Here is a 23,930-nt window from a genome sequence, read left to right on the forward strand (position 1 = left end):
ATTATATACTAAGCTACTGTACTTACATGAGTCTCTAATTCAGAAGACTATCAAAAATTAAAATACAATGGGGATAGTAGTAATGCTGGCAGAAGAATTAAAATCAATGTGGAAATACAGAGATCAAAGCAAAATAAGCGCCCCGGCCCTAAGTGACAGCAGACATTGACCTAAGAGTAGATAAGAAAGAGGAGGGGTTCTTTGGAATTGTTCTGCATCGTGTCTATGGTGTTGGCCTCAAGAATCAATGATGTTATCAAAACTCACAGACCTGGACCAAAGAGTGAATTCCACTGAATGTAAATTTTTTAGAAAACTTCAAGACTAAAGGAATCATCTAGGCACCAGTAATGAAAAACTGTTTTGAGAAAGGATGCCACTAACTTAAAAAAATTCTCTCTTGTCATTATCCACTGATTCTTCTCTGAAAGAGGAAATATAATCCTTATGGCATTTAAACAATGTGCTATATACTAAAAAAAAAAGTTGGTGAAAAAGAGAGTTGTCATTATTTGATTTATCAAGAGTCCAAGCTCTAGACCCTGGGAATGAAGAAAATCTACCTTATACACCTTTAGCCATAGCTCCTGTTTTTCACCTTTTTGCTGTTTTTATCTCCCACCAAATCTTCTGCTCTCTTCCTTTCCTTGCTAACAAGAGTTAGTCTCAGCAACAGAAACCAATCCACACTAGAGTAAAAATGACCACTAACACCTTCCTTTATTCTTCTCCCATAGGGTCTGCACTGCTAACCTGAAAACTGGGCTGAAGCAAAGAAGCTCAGTAGGAAGCTATGGCCAGTGTCTGAACTTCAGGTTCAAGGTTCATGATGCTGCCATACCTCGCTGAGTGACCTTGAGAAAGTTACCTATCTCTTCACGCTGTATAAAGTACACATTTCCTAGCATTAATATGAGGATTCAAACAAGACAATACATATAAAAACAATTTTCAAGTGCAGACACATTAATAAAAGCTCAAGAGTTTGTTGTGCTGACATTAATTTCGGACAAGAGCAGGCAGTTGTGGTTCCCTGGTAACCAGAAATCATGTCATGTTGCTTTGTAATGTGGTTATAGCAGGAGCTAGTACCAAGCTCCATGGGATTCTTTTTTTTTTGTCTTTTCGCCTTTTCTAGGGCCGCTCCGGTGGCGTATGGAGGTTCCCATGCTAGGGGTCGAATCGGAGCTGCAGCCACTGGCCTACGCCAGAGCTACAGCAACTCGGGATCCGAGCCTCGGCTGCAACCCACACCACAGCTCATGGCAACACTGGATCCTTAACCCACCGAGCAAGGCCAGGGATCAAACCCACAACCTCATGGTTCCTAGTCGGATTCGTTAGCCACTGCACCACGAAAGGAACTCCGATGGGATTCTAATCTTGGGAAAATAACCTCTACTTTCTAATCTCAATTTCCTTGTCTATAAAATCCTGACCTCATCGGAGTCATAGGAAGATGGAATAAGATAACATATATATCTAAAGAGCTTTGCTAACAAAAAAGCATTGAACATATATTAATTTTCATACCAGGAATTTCAATCCTGGTCACAGATTATTGTTATGTTTTTGGCTAACAGGTTCATACTCATTCAAAAAATGAATATATATAAGACTCATCAGAGATATGAAAATAAAAAAGGAAACATTATATGCTTCTAATTTAATAGAATTCAAGTTTAAAAAAATCGAAAGTTCGTGGTAAGGAGGCATGGAGAAAATTGTTTACAAGTCTTTTATGCATTTTTAAATTGAGTTTTTGTGTTCCCAATTAATTTAAAAAAGGAAAATATGCATGTTTTATCTTCCATCATAATTCAAAGTGTTTTTTTTCTTTTCATTATAATTCTAGGCTACGATGCCAATCTCCAATTTCTTTTCTGGAAAAGTCCATTTTTATGGTATGAGCTCAGTGCCAACTTATTGTAAAAAAAAAATATTGAATCTTACAATGCAATTAGGGAAATGAATAGTGCATTTTGAATCGTCATACCACAAATAGACCCAAATATAACAAGAGCTTTTTCCTGTTCTTGAGCCGTCGTCCTCAGGATTTGTAGGAATACCCATTCGTTTCATTACATGTTTGAAAAGGAGTCCCTTCCCAATTAATGAGATGGTGCATATACAAAAAACTCAGTAAATCTCAAAGAACAGCAATAGGTAGGATGTTAGTATAAATAAGTCTCACCAGTAAGATATCTAATAGGCATCTCCAAACATAATTTGGTCAAATCAAGCTTCGGATCCCCACCCACTGCCCAGGACTGCTCTTCCTGACATTTTCCCATCTCAGTTCATGGAAACTCCAACCTTCCAATTGCTCAGGTCAACACACCCAGAAGTCGTTGACTTCTCTAGTTTTTCCCTCCCTCAATCCCCATCCAATGTGTCTGTAAATCCTATCAGCATTACCTTTCGCACACTTCTCACCACCCCTACTGCCCTCATTCTGGTAACAGGTCATTAGCAACTCTGGCCTGAATTATGACAACTGTGTCCCACTGCCACTCCCTAATGGTGTCAGTTTTCTCCATTGTACTTACTAGTCTCTAACTTACTAATTCACTTATTTGTTGATTACTATTTGTCTCCTCCATCTAGAGCGTAAGCTCCCCAAGGGGAGGGGACCATTTGCTTGGTTCACTTTTGGATCCCTTATGTCTAGAAGAGTGGCTGGCATGTAGAAAAGACACTCATTGTACTTACTGATCTTTAAAAAAAGCCTTTTAACTGGTCCCTTGCTTTAATTCCTGCCCCCTGAAATCTATTTTCAACAAGACCTTCAAAGTGTTTCTGCTGAAACCTAGGTAGCAATACTCCTTTGCTCCCCATCTCACTCAGAGCAAATGCCAAGGTCCTGACAATGGCCTGGAAGAACCTCCAACATCTGCCACCCGCCCTCTGCTCCGAGACAGGTCCACCTCCATCCACGTTGCCTCTCAGACCTGGCCTCCCCCTACTTTCACTCAGTCCTTCACCCTGGTCTCACCACACTGGCCTCCGGCTGTTCCTCAAACATGGCAGGCCGGCTGGCTGCTCCTTCTGCTTGGAAAGCTCTCCCCCCACAGTACCTACAGTCTCATGGCTCCCCCTCTCCCCTCTGTCAGACCTTGTTCAAACTGCACCTTCTCAGACAGGCCTTCTCGGAATCCCCTATTTAACTTTGTATCCTTCCCCCACTAGTCCCTAGTCTGGACTTCTTTTTCCTACATAGCACTTATGTACCCACCATCTTCCATCATTCCTACCTACTATTGTTGTAATTATCATTATTTCCTCTCCAAAACGAAAGCTCCACACAACCAGGGACTTTATATCATTTCCGACACAATCCTAGCATCTAGGATACTGCTTGGCACATAGTGGATGCTCAATCATTATCCACTGAATGAATGAAAGAAGTGATATTTTCTCACCAGGTGTCTACACCCACAAAAGTAGTTACTCAGTGGGGATGGAATCCATCCGTGGTAAATTACTCTTTCTGGTTATTCCTTCTTTTTGTCATGGTATCCTAAAAAGAGCTGGCATTAAGTATATCAACCTTTCTTCGAACGAATCAACAATATGAACGTTCTCCTTGAGAGACAGAACTGTTATTTCCACCCTAACTACTCTGTTTTTTAAGCCACTGGTAAGGATTTCTCCCACTAAAATACATTTATTTTATAGGCAAATGTTTTCTCCCCAAATGTGCCTTTCCTCTGTTTTCCTGGCCACAGCTGCAAAGTTACATATTGGTGCCAGAGGCAACTGATTAGTTTAAAAATACATATTCTGCTTTAGGCTGGCATCCATTTGTGTGTCATTATAAGAGCACATTAAAAATGATGTCTTGGACTTTTAACTGTCTCCAGCGTAGCGCATCTGTCACCTCGGTCCAGACAATCTGCCTATGACGGTGTGTAAATTAGTATTATTTCCATTAACAGATAAGGGAGCCCGGGTCCAGAAAAACTGGTAACCGAAGATCTTGGGCATGATTTCCCACTTTTATCTTGAAAATCTTATTTTGTCACAAGTCATCTTAAACCCATCAGTAGCAAAGGCTGGCCTAGGTTATACGACCAGTGTTTTTGAAAAAGCTTCCATTTCAGACATACTGTTGGCATGTCGAACATCTGCCACGATGTTTCCTCTTGCGAAAGCTGAGCCCTAATAAACTGACAGAGACAAACAGGATCTAACTATCCTGTGGTTTTAGTTTCTAGGAAAGCACTGAATTTATGAAATGATACTTTTGCTCTAATTTTTATTCAGTGGGACTCCAATTTTAGACACTCCCTCCTTCCACCCACAAGCTGGTTTCTGAAGGGATGTTCTACCTTCTCTCTCAGACTTAAAACACCAGAATGATATTCCTGCTAAATAACTTAGAAGTCACTTCCTCCAAAAAAATCTAACCTGAGGCCCCGCCCCTGGACCAAACTCCCTCCCATGTCCTCCCACGGCACCTCTGCATCCCTCTGTCCTCATGTTGCCGTGTGAACTGCCCATGTCCCAGCTGTCTCCCGCGATAAATTCCACGTTTCTCTAGAGCAAGGATGAATCATCTCTATCTCAAGCAGCTAACACAGGCCTTGGCATATGACAGATGCTCAGCATATGAAGGATGAATAAATGAATGAAAGGAGGTAGTCATCAAAGATGAATGTCAAGGGGATAGGACCTACTTCACCCCGGATATCTTTTCCCTCCCATAGACTCTGGCCCCCTAGCCACTCCTTCACTTATTACAGGGAGTGGAAGTAGAAACTGGACGTGACTCCTCCCACCCCTTCCTCACCTCTTTCTCTTGGTGAGACAGGTGCTGGCAGGGAGCACAGGGCCACCTGGACCTCCCTCAACTCCACATGGGAGGACAGATCTCCTCCCACCCCCACCCCCTACACACACAGACACACACACACACACACACACACACACACACACACACACACACACAAGCCTGCAGTGGTCCTGCACTGTCAGCAACTTGGGTGGGTTTGTCTAATGTTTCAGGATTAAGAGACACAATTTCCTGTATTTAAAAAATAAATTCTCTAATAGTAGAGGGTATAGTCTGGTCTTCCATCTGATTTTCTTCTTGTATTTTGTTAATCAGTTGGTTCAGCAATCAGGGAATGGAAGAGGATTTCTTTTGTGAGGGTCCTTAAATCTCTTCCCAGTGTGGACCATTGGGCTTTGAGATTTTCAATTCGAGAGGCTTCTCTCATGCTCTAAATTGCAGGTTTTCCAGACTACCACTATTTAATAATAAAGTAGAAACGGTCAGCTGATATATTGCTGTGAAGCAACATATTACTGTGAATTCAGCAAACCCCAGAAAAGACTACAAATAAGGGCTAAAATTTATGATGATAAAAACCTCTCTATGCCATCCGTAGGAAAAAAACCTTTGTTTTGTCTATATTCCTAGCATCCTAGGATTTAAAAACTAAGTATCAAATTGCGTATGTCAAACTTTGGGAGCCCTCTCCTGAAGTTCTTTCCCCCAAAATCTTTAAACACTGTGCTAGTGAACATGCAACCATTTGAACTGGATCTACCAAGACACATCCACATTTCTTCCCATCATGTTGAAAGAATGCTTGAGTCTGGGCCCAAGAGGATGATGGGTATCTTCTTACATAAGGCATTACATTCAGGCCATGGAGTGGAGGCGAGACAATGGACCTAAAGACATCAATTTGATGGAGGGCCTGAGTAGCTCCTACATGTCCTGAAGACATATCTCTTCATTAGTCAAGCCTAGAGGCTTCCACGAGATAAGGGGTTTGGCAGATAATAAAAGGCTCCAATTTATTTGGTGGTAAGGCTTATCATGGCTGATTTCATATAACCCTGCCAGCTAGGTTTTATCACCCACTTTCTACAGATGAGGAAACTGGGGTTGGAAGAGACATAGCTAGTGTTGGGAAAGGTGGGGATTTGAACTCCTATCCTTCAGACTTCAACAGTTGCACATGGTATTTCTGCTCCTCTATAGTACCTCAGAAAAGCTCCATCCCCATTACTGGAAAATGCACTACAGACACATGAGACATTGATAGTGGAGGTGAGGATATGTTTACATAGAACAGGAAGAACTTTAAACAAGCCTTTTTAAGGACTCTGCCAAAGTCCTGTACCTATAGAGAGAAGATGGATAGAAAGGTGGTACCCAGAGGCATGTACAGAGCACAATAAACACATGGTTGTCAAGATGTAAGTCCATATCCCCAGTGACTAGATTTAAATAGAGTTTGGGGATGGTTATTTCTCTGACTCGTTTAAAGAAGCTTACGAGCTTCTGATACTCAGAGGCTTCTTTTCTAAGCTGAGCTTCCAAGATCCATAGAGCAAGCCTACTTTGCTTCCTATGTCATTGGACACTCAGGGTTTTCTCCTTTGTTGAAAAGTGTTGAACCACCTCTTACCAAGAGAAGTAAGCTTCCCTCAAATTGTCCGTGGACTCTCAACCTTTTTTTTGCTATAAAACCAGAATCACACACAAGGCCACTCAATTCTGCATGCATTATCAAAATGAATTATGTACTGGATAACCCAAAGCTCATCCATGACCATAAAGGGCTCTAGACATTTTGGATACAGGGTTCCCCAAATTAAATTCAATGAACACAGTATCAACAGAGGCTCATTTTTTTCTCTTTGGCCCTGTCCCTCCTCTACTCAACACGGTCATGTCTCTGGTACTGAGAGGTCTGAATTATCCTTCACTATATTCATCCAAACGTTGTCTAAATCCAAAGCTTACGTCTATGAAAATCCCTTCTTGTGCTCCCCTCCATTCAGTTTCTATAACTGCTGCCCAAGTTCTTGATCTTAACACTTCTTTCCTGGTCTATGCTCATCTTTTCCTCAGCAGATTTCTAGCAACCAGCCTCACCTCCTTGAAGAACTCCTCACCTTAGGGTCACCGCCACAGTTCCCATCCTTCCCTATACTTTGATCCCTCTGTAAAGCTTGAGAGAAGGTGGTCGTCACACCCCCTGTCAAGGTTAGGTAGTCCATCCCTCAGCTGGGAACTCTGGCTCCAGCCGCCAGTTTTTGTCATTGTTTCAGGTACTAATAAAAGCCAAATTTATGTGTTCAAGCTATTTCTAGTCCCTTGTCATCTTTAAGATATCAGGAAATATCAGGAGAATTATTCTTCCTCTAATTCATGGAGCAATAATTCCCATCATCCGAAAAGATTCTGAAGTCCTCTACTGTCTGACTGCACATTCCCGGACTGTTCACAGAAGAGCCAAGAGTTTTCTCTTTCCTTCCAATTCCACCTTCTAGCTCTTCCCTCTGCCAAGCCTAGGCATGCAACTGCCATGGCTACTAGCGCTGATCTTTTGCCAGGCTCTTACTCTTGGCAAATGTTTGACACACACACCTTTAAGTTGTCACTTTGATCTAATTTTTTTTTCCTATTTGATGGAAGAGGTGTATAACCTTTGTAGCTCATCAAATGCATTTCTCTCAGATTGTAAGTTACTGGAAGGCAGGGCTCTACAAAAGTATGAGGAACTTGTTGCTGATAAGAATTCATACAAGTAGATGCTATTTGATGAGCATGAACACAGCATTCAAAGCCACTCACATAATACGCAAAATTTAATAATTCATTTCTTGACCTCAGTCCTGGGCATGCAGTTACATCATTTCATCCACCCAAACACCAGTCATTTCCATACATGGTGCTGTTGGTAGTACCCTAGAGTGCTATTTGCTTTGATCTGGTCTTGGTTCTGCAAACATACTGTCACTGGGGATCGTGTGCTCCGCTAAAGCCTATGCAGTGAGAGGCCAAGCTTAGGTGTGGATTCAAGTACACAGAGCTTTAGAAGTGACCGGCGCCTCGTCTCAGCTATACTTACTTGGTGAGGTGGGGGAGGCTGCACCTCCTTCTGTTGACGTGGTCGGAGGCTTTGTGTCTGGCACCGGCAGAGGCACAGGCCTGGCCATCGGTGGTGGCGGCGGCGGTGGCAACATTGGGGTGGGAAGGAATGGGTTGTGCACTTTGCCTTGGCTACTCCCATTGGGCTGCAGGGGTGGGAACAAAACAAAACATGCATAGGAAAAAGAAGAAACAGGAACCATTAGCTGCTTCTGAAAAGAAAAGATTCATTAGGCACCTTTTTGTATAAGTTACTAAGTATTCTAGCTGCTTGAATTCTTCCAGAAGAGCAGATGGATGAAGAATTGTGGGTTGTTTCTTAAGGCATTCCACAAAAGTACAGTCTTAGGCACACATGCTCCATGTCTCCTAAACTTATCTCCTGAATAACTTTGACCTTTGCATCTAGTTCGGTAAAATGACCTGCCAACTAGTTCTTGGAATGTTTTGATTCTGTATTAACTGTTATCTGTGTCATCCTTCTCATGATTATTAACTATTAACCTAATATATAAGCGTTTTACACAGGTTGTGGAATTATTCCATCATGCCTATTTATATAGATATAATGAAGTTTCCTAAATATGCATCTGAGATAAAAAAATATTTTATTTTCACTCTTCAAAGTTGATATTATATAACATTTAATAAATATGTTAAGTGAACATAAAAAATTACTTTCACATATTGTATAACATCAGGCACAGAAACTTTAGAATTCAGCTGTCAAAATTCTGCTAAGGAAAAATATCACTTCTAATTTTGATTTAAATTATATAAGCATATGCCATAAGAGTCATATTTATTTGGCTGCCTGATGTTAGAACAACCAAGTAACAGCTCTTGAACAAAAGAAAAGTTTCCCTCTGAAGAAAGCAATAAAATCCATTTATTTTCCAGTGTTTTGAAATGGTCCCATGAAGAGACCTGCCTGAAGCCCTATAAAATTTTGATCAAAATACACACTGCGCATTTGACAGTTATATAGGCTAATGTTAGGACTAGTTTTAAAAAAAAGTTAGAAATTTAAAAGCTGATGTTGGTGATCACTCGAGTCTTTTCATGGCTTCCCAAGGGTCTTTCTGCCTCTTTTGGTCAGAATACTAACAGCTCCTAGTTAGGCTATAGTCCTGAATCAAAATCCAGTTAAAGGAGAGGCTGCTGTCCTAGGCTTTTGAGCTTAGGCTTAATAATTCGGCAGAGAAAGTCCCACTCCCTCATCAACATGCACCGATATATTTAGGATTGTTCCTCAAAGACGATCTCATCTGACAGTCAGAATGCTGTGCTTTCTTGCCAATAAACTTGCCTGCGTGTTATTTCTGAGTGGGCTAAAAGTCCATAAGTGAATGCGTTAGAACAAGCCAAGTAAATGAATACACAAGCAAAAAGAAAAAGGCACCATATTGATTTGTTGTCTAGACAGAAATGTATCTGCTAACACATCACCAGACATTAGTCAAAGCTGCCTGTTCTGTCTCAGATATGCAGAATCAGGTATTTCTCCAAGGGAAGAAAATCAGTGATAGGGCAGTGTGATATAATATTCTAAATCAGGCAATAATAATTATGGCTAATCGGTGGCTTCATGTGCAGTTAACAGACGAAAAGGAGAACCGCATTTGGCTTTAGGCTGCATATTATTTCCAATTCATTGTTATTATTATTGGCCTTGGGATGTAGCTATCCATTGTAAACATTTGGTTCTATATTTGAAATAAAATGTGTGATTTTTAAAAATCGCTTTTACATTAGGAATATTATTTCAAACTGTGATTTGGTTTGTTTGAGAAAAAAGGAAGACATTCATTTGAAGCTACTGAATAACTGTTTAGCTTTATACAAAGATAAGTGGGAGAGAAAACTACTTGCAGAAATAACAAACTATAATAAACTACTTCTAGCATCTTGAGTTCAAGCACTGGTCAACTTGATCTAGAGGGTTAGAGGACTACTTTTTTAAAAAATATCAACTTAGTTGATCTGAAACATCTGTGCCCCCTCCTCCCCCTACCTCTCCCCACCACCCAAAACCATTATTTAAAAGTATTCGGTCTTTCTATTTTGTTAACTGCGTGAGCCCTCGGGTTAGTATGCATGAGGTGAAACTATCTGCCCACAGACCTTAGAAGGTTATATAGTTCACCCCTGAGATGATTTATACCCATAAACTTGACAGTTGTGAAGATAACACAAACACTGTTTTTAAACCCTAGCCAATCACTCTTAGAGTAAGTTAACTTTCCCACAATCTAGAATAAATATGACATTTGCCTGCAGTCAGTCAGCACAACATTAGAGCACAATGTCACATGGTCAGAAGGTCTCCCCTTGTTATTTTTACATTCGGTTAATATTTCCACAGAAATTGAAAAAAAAAAAAAAAGAAAAAGAAGAAGAAGAAGTTTCCTTACATTGAGGAACCCCACCTGTCCAGCCTGCTGACCAGCATCAGGGCAGACAAGTTGGACAAACTCTTTCAGCGTCTCCTGAGGGTGATAGCGGATGGCCGGGTGGGAGAAATAAGGCCCAGGCTGCTGGATGATGGGTGATGTCGGAAAATGAAGAGTCGATGGTGTCGCGTGTGGGCTTGCTGTGGGAAAAGAAAACCTCAGGGTTAAAAAGCTGGCTTTGGGAATTCCCGTCGTGGCGCAGTGGTTAACGAATCCGACTAGGAACCATGAGGTTGCGGGTTCGGTCCCTGGCCTTGCTCAGTGGGTTAAGGATCCGGTGTTGCCGTGAGCTGTGGTGTAGGTTGCAGACGCAGCTCAGATCCCGCGTTGCTGTGGCTCTGGCCTGGGCCGGTGGCTACAGTTCCGATTAGACCCCTAGCCTGGGAACCTCCATATGCCGCGGGAAGCGGCCCAAGAAATGGCAAAAAGACAAAAAAAAAAAAAAAAAAAAAAAAAAAAAGCTTGCTTTGCCACAGCTTTTAAAGTGGATTCGACTTCCTTTACAAATTTCTTCTCCTGGGAGTTCCCAGGGTAGCTCATTGGTAACGAACCCAACTGGATTCCTGAGGAGGCAGGTTCGATCCCTGGCCTTGCTCAGTGGGCTAAGGATCCCCAGTTGCCTTGAGCTGTGGTGTAGAGCGCAGATGCAGCCTGGATCCAGTGTTGCTGTGGCTGTGGCGCAGCCTGGCAGCTGTAGCTCCAATTCGACCCCTAGCCTGAGAACTTCCATAGGCCGCGGGTGCAGCCCTAATAAAGACAAAAATAAAATAAAATAAAATTTCTTCTCTTGACCCAATTCACAATAACTGCTCATGGGATGGAATTTAACGCTGGATAGGTCTGATAGATTTTCTTCCTTAAAGCTCTAAGACAAACACGGAGGTTAGATTAGGATAGAGTTTCAAGCTGTCTTTCTATTTTCAGTGGACATGAGTTATAAAGGCATTAATAATCCTTGGTGAAGCTGAAGATTATTCATTACCTTAAGAGCCTTTTTAATGAAGCAAGCAATAAAAAATGTATTTGGTAGATTAGACCTGATTTAACTGACATTACATATGACAAATTCTAGTTTGCACATATGGATCCCCTTTCATGCTGAGCTATCCATAGACAATAATTCATTGTTAAAGCTCTTATACCCCTTTTCAAGGAAATTTCTAGGGACTAATTCAGGAGGAAGTTTTTTTTGAAGTCTGTAGTAAATGATCACTTAATGAACCCATGCTATTTGGGTGCCTCACTCTGCATGGAAAAATAATGTTGCCTTTTTTTTTTTTTTCCTGCCCTTTCAAAGCCAAACTCAGAAATGCATAGATGATAGTTGGAGGAAGGGGACCCAAAGGCTGAGGAGGGAGGCAGTGACCCCTGCTCAATTGCTGGCCCTCTGCTCATACAACTGATGACTCAGACAACTATCACTCCCTTATATTTGAACCCTGCTAAATTTCACTGATAGCAGAAGAGGACTGCATTAGGTTTTTTAAAAGTTTGTGAGGTGCTCGATAATTTCTCCTGAGAAAACTTCTGCCCTTGAACTGAAAGGGTGGCTGGTGAAGCCTGCGGGGGTGTAAGGGCGTGGGAAAGGATGAAGACCCTCAAACCAAGCAACGCCGAGATGGCAGCTCTCACTTCTCAATGAGGGCCAGAAAAACATCTCGCAAGTGAGAGCAGATGAGAGAATTCATGTTTCCTTACTTTTCCTGCAAAGAGTATTCATTTTTCCTTTCTTTTCCTGCAAAGAGAAAACAAAGGAATACCCAAATATTTGGAGAATACGCCTTTTCTGACATTGAGAATGACGAGTAAAACCGAAGAGCACTAACAAAGACAGGCCGTGCCTTCTACCACTACCCCCATGGCGTGGACGGTCAAAAAGGATGCATCACTATTGATCCCTGGGTCCTTTGTTCCCAAGTGGGGTATCTTTAGGACTGGGGCCTTTCCTGACTAATAACTGGAGTAGCTAGGACTCTGAGGTTCAGAATGGCAACTGCAGTTTTTAAAAAGTAGAAATGGGGGTTTAGAATAGAAGCAACCATCCAGTCCATACGTTGCAGAGGACCTGATGGGATCCTTTCATTCAGCAGCCTTTAATCTATCCAAAGATATTCCTAGGCTCGGACTATGGGCTTGGGACACAACACTGATTTGGGATACAACACAAAGTTGTGTCTTCAATCATACAGTTGGGGGCACGGTGAACATAACCTATTCAAAGACAAAATTCTTGTGACCTTCGACCCCTCATACTTGTTTTTCTCTCTTCTCCATCCTAGTAAATATCTTTTCCATCCGTTTAATGATGCATTATCATATCCCCAGAAACAGTGTCTGGCATTCAGTAAGTATCTGTAGGTGGTACAATGAATGGTTAAATATAGGAGTGGTACTGAAACTAATAAGGTAATACAGATAAATATAAAATTAAAAAAAAAATTGTTTTACCCTGGCAAAGAGCGTGTAGAAAAACTGGTAAAACTCACAGCTTCATACACTGAATGTTTAACCTTGGAATCTCTGTCTCTGAGTTAAAATCTGCAGCTAAAAAGTTAAGTGGCCCTTGTCATCTCTTACTGTGCAAATTGTGCTATTGGCTTTAAACGACCAAAGGCATTTTTTCATCTAATATGGTATGGTCGTCTTTGCTGGTAGCAAGAAGCTCTGACCCAGTGCCCTTCATTTGACCGAATAGTTTCTGGCTAGAGATGGAATGTGGCATTTCCCAAATGAGGCTGGGAACGTACTGAGCATAACAAAACGATACGCTCGACTTCTGCAGCATGTCAACCACAAAGGTGGCAACTCCATTGTCAAGAGTCCCCAGGAAGCAGATCTTAATGATAAAGTGACAATGCTTCAGGTGCTCAATAGAAAGTGATGAACGATTGTTAGATTATGAAAATTGTGGTGGCCAGCAGGGAATGCTACCCAAGGGCGGGGGGGGGGGGGGGGGGGGAAGAAATCACTTGAGCAAAGACTGGGCAGATATAAGCTAAAGAAACCTGGTAAGAGGAAATAATTCCACAGGACCATGGAATCCCTCCCTTAATGGTTAATAAACATGCCTGCTCTCTTTTTGTTGTTGTCGTTGTTAAACACGTAAAAGGAAATCATTAAAAACATAAATTTAGGCCTTAGTTTCCTTATTACATTTTACGAAAAACAATGTATTCGCCTTTTCTTTGTGTCAGAGAGTTTATTTCAACACAAAACTGAGAGCACAAGGTACTATGTGGAGTTAATTCTATAATGACTGATTTATAAGGATCAATTAATTCTTAATTAATACCAGGAAATCATTTAGCCTGTAGATTCAAATTAGACAACTGCTGAGTCTGTATTTCCAAGGGTCATCCTTCACAACCCCTACTTTCTCATGCTTGCCCTGGACGTTCTGGTGTAGCCATTAATCCACTGTGGAACTGAATATAAATCATTTAAGATCCTCAGCTTTAATTTCTTCAAGCAGAAAACAGTTGTGTCACAGACGTCACAGAGTTCTGTTAAATTTTATTAAATACATGCGATTTCTCTGGATAACCTGCCAGTAGTCCTCTTTTCCTGAACACTGAGACCACGCCGGGGTCTTCCATTGCTCTGAAACGCTGACGTAAGATTTCGGCAATGTCTAAATTTGGTTTTCTTTCTTTCCTGTTTCTTGTTTTCTCTTGTTTCTCTTGGATTAGATGTTTTAATGTGCCCCAATTTTTTTGTCCAAGGACTTGCAAATTATTTTAGAAAGTGTCACTGGGGTTAAACCAATCAACCAATCATTCAATCAGCAAAATTCATTAAATGTATTTTGAGAAGGTCAGCTCAGGCCCTAGAGAAGAGAAACTACCATTGTGAATCTGGCATGGTGCTAATGCAATGCACAAAAAAAATGGTCTGAGTCCAAATTTTTGACGGAGAAAAACATCTCTTATGGATGTGTGTGTGTGAGTAGTTGACACAATAAAAAATTATAGCACATTATGTAAATGCATATTTAGATCCTTTAAAATGTGCATTATTTACTTGAGAGTCAATAAAGGCTTTTCTCAAGTGGTTACAGTTTATTGCAGGGCATCCATCTGTATCCATGTTGATGTTAATACAATTTTGTGTATTAAAAGGCACTACAAAATTGGCTGCTGCTGGGGTCTAATACTCTTACTACCCTAGGCCAGGAGTAGCAGAAAGAGTCAGAAACACCCCATTCTGGATGGATCTCACCACTAGTTTAAACTTTAACCAGAGACCAGACTTGTTTCAAACAACTACTTGGGCTTTTCACAAAGAATACAAATAAGCTGAGAAGGAAGGAAATCTGATCAGGTTTCTTTGGCTGGAATGGCTCCGCCTACACATTCTGAACAAAGTAGCCACAACTAAAGAAGCAGAGACCCAGAATTTCCCAAAGGGTGTAGGTTCAGTTATTTATTGCAAAATGATCATATTACTGGATACTTAAAAACAAGAAGGCAGGTCAGGCAGGTTGGTTTACTTGTTTGCATCTCTCCTGCCCTGATTATTTAAAAGACTATCTTGGTTTTAGCTTTAAAAAGTTAAAAAATCACTGTGATTGATAATATATTTTTTTAACTTAAAATTCTTCCTTCAAGGCAGAATTGCTTAACACTGGGGAAGGAGAAGGTCAAGGTCATTACTGTGCACTGGGAGACTTCGGTGGTCCAACAATTGATTCTTGGTCTGAGAGTCCACTACAGAAAGGCAGCTTTGTGGACACATATTCCAGCTCACAGAAGATGATGTCAGGGAGGCATGGCTAGATAGGTTTGGATAATGGAATTTCAGTCTAAGTCTTAAAAAGAAAAAGAGACAGAAGAAAGTCACCTCTACCTTTTCCAGCAGTTTTGGCCCAAACGCCTGCAAGAATTCTAATTAACTGTCTTGTATTTTTTTCTCAAACCAAGATTTTATGGTTGAAATATGCTCTCTATTTAGTCCTGACATGGCCTTAATTGCCTTATTTCTTGTCCCTGAAGCACTGCAGACTCTCACATATTTGGACAGAGACTTGGACTCTTCTCACGTTAGCTTCTGCTTTCCAGCATCAGCCCTTCAATCCCAGTCTCTCTTCTATGGGAGGCTCCAAAGATAAGCTGTCGGGAGAGCAGTGCAAACAGTAAAACCTAACCCTCCTTCAGGTGCAGTGTGCTCTTACCACAGCGTCACACACAGCCGTCTTCCTTCACAGAGCCAACAACCACTCCCAAGCCCTGGCATCTCACAACTTTAGTCTCACTGCTAATCAACACTGAGTCAGGGGCAACAGGAGAGATTCCAAACTGTTTCTCTTTTAGCACTGCTAGACGAAAAAGCTACGCATCTGTCTTTCACAGTAAGATATTCTTTAAACAAAAATAACCACTTCCATAGAGTACAAGGTGGCATTAAGAACTCCTGACGGCTCATATTTAGAAGTAAAGATTTTAATAAGGCAGAGCTCTAAAAGGAGCAGAAAGTGGGGAAAAGATTGCACTTAAAAAAGAAAAAAGCTTTTCATAAGGGCAAATGGTACTTGAATTGTTTGGCTTGTCAACTACTATGTAGTTTGCTTCTTTAGAAATTCAAAACCACAATATCTAACACCATGATAGCCTACCTGAAGCTGAGAAATCTATCTTAATGGTCCATAGCTATAATTTATAAATCATGCATGAGTCAGACTTGCCATTTATGAAAGCCTGGAAGTTTGGAGTCATGGGATTTATTTTAACAGAGACACAAGGAACGAGGAATTGGCAATGGTTTTCAGGCATTTAGAAGGTGGAACCTTTCCTAAATAACGTACCTTTGACCTAAGGCAAGCCAAGGTTTTCAAAACACGGAGTACATATCTTTAACATCACTGAGATGAATGTGAAACAATTTGAGTATATCAAATGAGAGAAATATATGCTACTGCAGGATGATTTGCAAAACAGCAGTATTTTTATATTATTGCTACCAAAGTAACTATATGCTACAGATTTTCAAGATAACATATATTCGATTTCATTTAAGGTAGATGTTCAGGATAGAGATCAAATGACAGCATCTTTTGGAAAAAACAAACTGAAAAAAAAAAATAGAGAAAGGGGTGGGGGGCAGGCCATAGTCTTTTAAAATTCTCATTTAGATCAATTTTAGCTACTTAAAGACCTTTCTTGCTCTGATTTAGAGTCTACACCACAGCTTGGCAAACATTGTCTGTAAGGGCCAGAGAGGACAGCTTAGGCTCTGTGGGCCTCACGGCTTTTGCTGCAATTACTTGACTCTGCTACTATAGTACAGGAGCAGCCATAGAGAGGACATAAGCGAACGAGTGTAGCCACGTTCCAATAAAATTTTATTTAAAAAAACATGCAGATGGCTGGATTTGATAGGTGGGCCATAGTTTAATGGCCCCTGGTGTAGACCCACATAATTCCTGTTCACTCTCCAAACACCTGCAATGCTCTCTTGTGAGTTAAGCACTAGACAAACACTGTTCCTTCCACTTCTTTGCTACCAAACCGCATCCCTGTCCCAGCTGGCCTTTCTTTCACTTTTTTGAAGGCTTCTAAAGCATTCTTCTTGCCTTCCGTATCCCCACTAACTATCCACTGTGCCTCTTTTTTTTTTTTCTTTTTTTTCCATTTTACAACCGCACCCATGGCATATGGAAGTTCCTGGGCCAGGGACTGAATCTGAGCCACAGCTGTGACCTACACAGCAGCTATGGCAACACCAGATCCTTTAACCCACTGCACCTGGCTGGGGATTGAACCTGCACTTTCACAGTGACCTGACCTGCTGTAGTTGGATTCTTAATCCACTGCACCACGGCGGACACTCCCCACTGTCATTCTTTTTTTGTTTTTAGGCGTTTTTTTGTCTTTTTACCTTTACTTGAGCCACTCTGGTGGCATATGTAGGTTCCCTGGCTAGGGGTCTAATCAGAGCTGTAGCTGCCGGCCTACGCCACAGCCACAGCAAAGAGGGATCCGAGCCGCGTCTGTGACCCACACCACAGCTCACGGAAACGCCAGATCCTTAACCCACTGAGCAAGACCAGGGATGGAACCCGAAACCTCATGGTTCTTAGTCAGATTCGTTAACCACTGCGCCAAGACAGGAACTCCTGTCATTCTTTAATTATCCTTTTCCACCATTATTTAACATGCCTTGGTTAAGTGCTGGTTTCTGATATTCATGTGTGTATATCATGTCAAGTTAAACTTATGAGCCAGAAAAGTAAAGGTAGTGGACAAACAGTTCCCGCCATGGCTCAGCAGTTAACGAACCCCAACTAGGATCCATGAAGATGCGAGTTCAATCCCTGGCCTTGCTCAGTGGGTGAAGGATCTGGCACTGCCACGAGCTGTGGTGTGGGTTGCAGATGCAGCTCAGATGTGGCATTGCTGTGGCTGCGGTGTAAGCCAATGGCTACAGGTCTGATTTGACCCCTAGCCTGGGAACCTCCATATGCTGCAGGTGTGGCCCTAAAAAGCAAAAAAAAAAAAAAAAGTAGTAGATAACCAACAAAGACCTACTTTATAGCACAGGGCTCTATATTCAATGTTTTGTAATAACCTATAAGAGAAAACAATCTGAAAAAGAAATATATATAAAACAATCACTGTGCTGTATACCTGAAACTAACATGGCATTGTAAATCAACTACGGTCCAATTTTTTAAAAAAGAAAAGTAGAATAACACAACATACAGACCATGGGCTTCGAAAGTCAGATAGACTTGGATTTAAAAACTGTAACTCTATCATTTACCAGCTATGCTTCAAGTTTCCAAGCTTATTTCAGTTGGCCACTTTTATACTGGGACTAATACCTCCTAGACTTTTTTTTTTTGGTCTTTTTATGGTCGCACCCGCCGTATATGGAAGTTCCCTGGCTAGGGGTCGAATCAGAGCTATAGCCACCGGCCTACACTACAGCCACAGCAACGCCAGATCAGAGACGCATCTGCGACCTACACCACAGCTCACGGCAACGCCATATCCTTAACCCACTGAGCAAGGCCAGGGATTGAACCGCATCCTCATGGATTCTAGTTGGATTCTTAACCTACTGAGCCACAACAGGAACTCGCAGATTTGCTCTGAGGATTAAATGAGACACACATATAAGGCACATGGAGCAGTTCCCGGCCTTATGGTTGAGCAATCATCAATAAATAGCTTATCTTATTTGTAATACCATTATAGGTAAGGATGGGAATGGGGGTAAGAAGTGAATAAACTGGAATTTGCTCCTATGTGCTAGAGACCACCTGTCCAAACTGCAGAATATACAGGAGGAAAGGAACAGTGGAGTAAGAGGTACCTGCTGCCTATCTGTCTCTTGGACAAATGAGAACATAAATATTGATCATATGGGGCTGTCCCGCTCTAGACTCTGATTTTTACTTAGACCTGTAATCCTTGAGTGTCCATTCTGACCGCCCCTTTTACCGTGTAGACCCCTGCTACCCTGGCACACTTCTCACCTAATCAGAATTTGAGCACAGCCTCTTCACAGCCTTCCAAACCCGGATACAATGGGGATCACTACCACTGCCCTTGAACTTCCACTGCATTTGTTACTGGGAGTTGCTTATTAGAGACCCAGTACATGTTAACTGCTTAAACAGCTTTTTAGACTATCTGGGGTACTTTTAAGGAAAATTTTCTAGTTAGATCAAGAGATCTGGGTTTTAGTTTTGTTTCTGTCATGACTTGGCTTTAAATGTGGGCAATTTCGCTATCCTCTAATGTAACAATGCTGAAATCTAAAAAATATGAAATAGGAGTTCCCATTGTGGCTCAGCAGAAACGAATCTGACTAGTATCCATAAGGAAGCAGGTTCGATCCCTGGTCTTGTTCAGTGGGTTAAGGATCCGGCATTGCCGTGAGCTGTGGTGTGGGCCAACAGCTGTAGCTCCGATTCGACCCCTAGCCTGGGAACCTCCATATGCCGAGAGTGTGGCCCTATAGACAAAACAAAATAAAAGATAAAAAAATCTGAAATAAGGGAATATGTGCTTTTAAAAGAAATTGTTTTTTGAATGTTTCTAGAATATTAAGTTCTAAGGTATATCTGGACTCAGTCTCTAAGATGCTGTGGCTTTGGGAAGGGCATGATTTAAAAAAAAAATTCATGGAAGTAGAGTTGATTTACAATGTTGTGTTAACTTCTGTTGTACAACAAAGTAACTCAGATATTATATATATATGAATATATATATTTTCCATGTTTTTTTCCATTACGGTTTATCACAGGATATTGAATATAGTTCCCTCTGCTATACAGTAGGACCCTGTTGTTTATCCGTCTTGTATACAATAGTTCACATCTGCTAATCTCCAAATTCCCAATCCTTCTTTCCCCTTCCCCGCTTCCCCCCTGGCAACCACAAGTCTGTTCTTAATGTCTGTGAGTCTGTTTCTATTTTGTAGATATGTTCATATTTGTCATATTATAGATTCATAGGGCATTTGTCTTCTTTCTGACATACTTTCATTTAGTATGAGAATCTCTAGGTCCATCCACATTACTGCAAATGGCATTCTTTTGTTCTTTTTATGGCTGAGTAGTATTCCATTGTGTATAGGTACCACATCCTCTTTATCCATTCATCTGCTGAGAGACATTTAGGTTTGTTCTCATGTCTTGGCTATTGTGAACAGTGCTGCTATGAACATAGGGGTAAATGTATCTCCTCGAATTAAAGTTCTGTCTGGTTATATAAGGCTGTGATATTTTTACATCGCTCAGAGGTCCTGGGTGAATGTGCCAGTTCAAGCTCTGGGAGGCAGAGCCCCAGCCTTTGGGTCCTGATGGGAACCTCTGCTCTGAATAGACCATGCTTGTACACAAATCGCCTAAACCATCCTGATGGCTGATGTGAAATGCGCTCAAATGCCACACAGCAGCAGATGATTGGAGATATGAAGAGTGATTGTTTAATAAGGAAAGCTGACAAGACTTCAGTCCCATGAACAAAGCTTGAGCTTTCACATAATTTGCAAGCAATACTATGGGACAAGAGATGAATAAAAGACATCAGAACATCTAAGGGAAAGAAAAAAAAAAACCCACCATAGATTGGATGATCACAGAGGTTAACAGAAACAAGCAGAGAATTAATTCTCAAATGACCTAGTGGAAGGGCAGTCTGCAAAAGAGAATTTCAAAAGTAAGCTCAGTGGAGGTGTTCAAGTCTGTGGGAGGGTTACTGAGTGCAGGGACCTGCGCTGCTGGCACGTCTTTGCTGACGTTCGAATTAAAAACGGCAACACCAAACAAACAAAACCCATGACAAACAAAGCTATGGTTGAGTAGCAGCATTCCCCCCACCAAATTGTAGGACATATACTGCAGTTCAAGCCCTTGTTTCTGAGCAACGTGATAACTAACGCACAGGTTTCAAAGCCTCCTGAGTTCTCCTTACAGGATTTAAGGACTTATTCCTACCGTTGGTGGATTTCACACAAGGGGAGGAAGTATGAGAAGAATCAATCCAGTATTTAAAGTCAGGGGACCAAGTTATCAGCCCAGGTTGGGTATCAACTTAACTTTGTGTCAGCCTCCTACATACCTTGGTTTCCTGCAAAATGGAAATTATATGTCTTGAATGGTGTTTAGAGCTCTATTATTCTGGGTTTGAAATCATTCACTCTCTCTGTGAGTCTAGGAACTTAATATTTTCAAATCTGCATTACCTTGCCTGTAAATTGAGCAAAATAGTACTAATTTAAAATATTTTTCTGAGAATCAGAATTACTGTGTGTAGGTGCCTGATCCATAGTGGGTTCACTCCTTTAAAAAAAAATTTTTTTTTTTTGACCGTGCCCACTGCATGCAGAAGTTCCCAGGCTAGGGGACCGAAATTGCACCACAGCAGTGACAATGCTAGATCTTTAACCCACTAGGCCACCCGGGAACTCCTGGGCTCACACCTTTAAAAAGTATGTGTTGGAGTTCCCATAGTGGCTTAGTGGTTAACGAACCCGACTAGTATCCATGAGGATGCAAGTTCGATATACCTGGCCTTGCTCAGTGGGTTAAGGATCTGGCATTGCTATGAGCTGTGGTGCAGGTCACAGATGCGGCTTGGATCCCATGTTGCTGTGTCTGTGGTGTAGGCTCTGATTCGACCCCTAGCCCAGGAACTTCCATATGCTGGGGGCACACAGCCCTAAAAAGACAAAATAATAATAATAATAGCAATAATAATAAAAAGCATGTGTTGAGAATCTACTGTATGCCAGTCAGTATGCTTGACTCTGGGCTATTTATAATTCTTAGAATTGTGTTTTTAGGATAAATGAAAATATATGAAAAGTAACCAGGATCATACAGTGCAATGTAGCAACACAAGATAATTGAGACAAGAGGTGAATGGTTTTCGTGGACTTCCAGGTATGGACTAATAGTCAGTTTTCTAAACCTGGGTTTCAGCTGTGCTCTGTAAGCCCCAGCTGCAGCACTAGGGCACTTGGCTGGTGGGAGAGCCAAGCCCACTGCCCAGCGCTCAAGACAGCTTTGCTCTATGCCCCAGACAGGACAGCGGTTAGTTTTGCCTGCCCAGCTGTCCTTCACCCTTTCATCTAGAAGCAGAGCTCTACTGTTTCTTTGGGCAACTATCCTTCCCTCCACCTCAGCCTATGTCATTAGTGTAGAGGCAACCCGCCCCCCAGCTCTGTGGGTGGGCACATAATCCAGACCATACACCAATGAGAAACCCTATTATCTTTTTTTTTTTTTTTTTTAATTTCAGGGAAGAGGCCTCTGGGCCAGGGACCCTGGGACCCCTGCTCAAGGGATCAGGACCCCCGTCTGGCCGCAGGACCCCCCAGTACTGTTGTTGCTTCATGGTCAGAGGGCAGCGACTGTCCCATGGGTAAAGGACCCTTACTTCTTCTGAGTGTGCTCAGCTACTGCATCCCTGGATCTTGTCCAGCAGGCCAGAGGTGAGAGCATCAGTGGGTTTGTAACAGTCGACCAGCAGATCCTTGACCCTGGCAGCCTGGGTATCACTGCTCTTCATGTCCAGGAGTTCAGCCACGGCAGTCTCCAACTCTGGCTTTTCCTCTTCCTGGCAGTCGTAGGGGAAAGTAGCTGCTCTAGGACCCACTCCTCTAGGCTGAGGCCCTTCTATGGCTCCTGGTGGTCTTACTTGACCGTGACCTTCCTTTGGCACCTCACTGGGCTCTCGTCATCTGTGTCACCTAGCTCTGCTTGCAACCCCAGGGGATCTGAAAGTAGATGCCTAGGGTGGCCAGGGCTGCCAATGATTCACTTCCTGCAGGGCTGCTGTCTGCCATGGCAGCCAGCCACTCCTTGTTATCTTTTAAACATTAAGACTTTTTTTTTTTTTTCTGGCCACACTTGAGACAAATGGAAGTGTCCGGGGCCAGGGATCAAACCCACATGGCTGTGACCTGAGCCACTGCAGTAACAATGCAAGATCCTTAAACTGCTGTGCTGCTAGGGAACTCCCAGAAAGTTTTTTTTTTTTTTTTTTTTTGGTTGGCTTTTTTAGGGCTGCACTTTCAGCATATGGAAGTTCCCAGGCTAGGGGTCAAATCAGAGCTGCAGCTACTGGCCTACACCACAGCCACAGAAATGCGGGACCTGAGCTATATCTGCGACCTACACCACAGATCACAGCAACACCAGATCCTTAACCCACTGAGCAAGGCCAGGGATCGAACCTACATCCTCATAGATACTAGTCAAATTTGTTTCTCTGAGCCACAACGGGATCTCCCTAAAGATTTTTTTTTTAATTTTTATTATAATTGACTTATAATGTACTGGCAATTTCTGCTGTACAGCAAAGTGACACAGTTATACATATGCATATATATATATATATACACACACACATATATATATTCTTTTTCTCACATTATCCTCCATCATATTCCATCACAAGTGATTAGATATAGTTCTCTGTGCTATACAGCAGGATCTCATTGCATCTACTAACGCCAAACTCCCAGTCCATCCCACCCCCTCTCTCCCTCTTGCCAACCACAAGTCTGTTGTCCATGTTCATGAGTTTCTTTCTTTAGTGTAGACAGGTTCATTTGTGCCATATATTAGATTCCAGATATAAGGGATATCATATTGTATTTGTCTTTCTCTTTCTGACTTACTGCATTTAGTAATGAGAATCTCTACTGCATGAGAATCTCTAGTTCCATCCATGCTGCTGCAAATAGCATAATTTGTTCTTTTTATGGCTGAGTAGTATTTCACTGTGCATATGTACCATAGCTTCTTGATCCAGTCATCTGTCAATGGACATTTAGGTTGTTTCCATGTCTTGGCTATTGTGAGTTATGCTGCAAAGAACATAGGGTTGCGTGTATCTTTTTCAATGAAAGTTTTTTCCAAACATATGCCCAGGAGTGGGATTACTGGATCATGTGGTAGTTCTATATTTAGTTTTCTGAGGAACTGCCATACTGTTTTCTTTTTCTTCTTCTTCTTCTTTTTGCTTTTTAGGGCTGCACCTGCAGCATACGAGTTCCCAGTCTAGGGGTCGAATGGGAGCTGTAGCTGCCAGCCTGTGACACAACCACAGCAACGCCAACCCACATCC

At 41.8% G+C, this 23,930-nt stretch overlaps 1 protein-coding gene across 6 annotated transcripts in view; it reads right to left on the reverse strand.

The window, feature by feature from the left end:
* NFIA (nuclear factor I A) overlaps positions 1 to 23,930 on the reverse strand; it is a 395,772-nt gene that overhangs the window by 46,644 nt on the left and 325,198 nt on the right. For 4 of the 6 annotated variants that reach the window (XM_021097779.1, XM_021097781.1, XM_021097782.1 and 1 more), the window contains exons 8-9: positions 10,309 to 10,487; positions 7,875 to 8,040 (exon numbers count right to left, since the gene is read on the reverse strand). In XM_021097779.1, coding sequence (XP_020953438.1) covers positions 7,875 to 8,040; positions 10,309 to 10,487 — 345 coding nt within the window. The remainder of the gene's footprint in view (positions 1 to 7,874; positions 8,041 to 10,308; positions 10,488 to 23,930) is intronic. The other 2 variants (XM_021097780.1, XM_021097784.1) reach the window with 1 other exon arrangement.

This window comes from Sus scrofa, chromosome 6 (assembly GCF_000003025.6).
Source record: "Sus scrofa isolate TJ Tabasco breed Duroc chromosome 6, Sscrofa11.1, whole genome shotgun sequence".
In the NCBI taxonomy this organism is placed as follows: Eukaryota; Metazoa; Chordata; class Mammalia; order Artiodactyla; family Suidae; genus Sus; species Sus scrofa.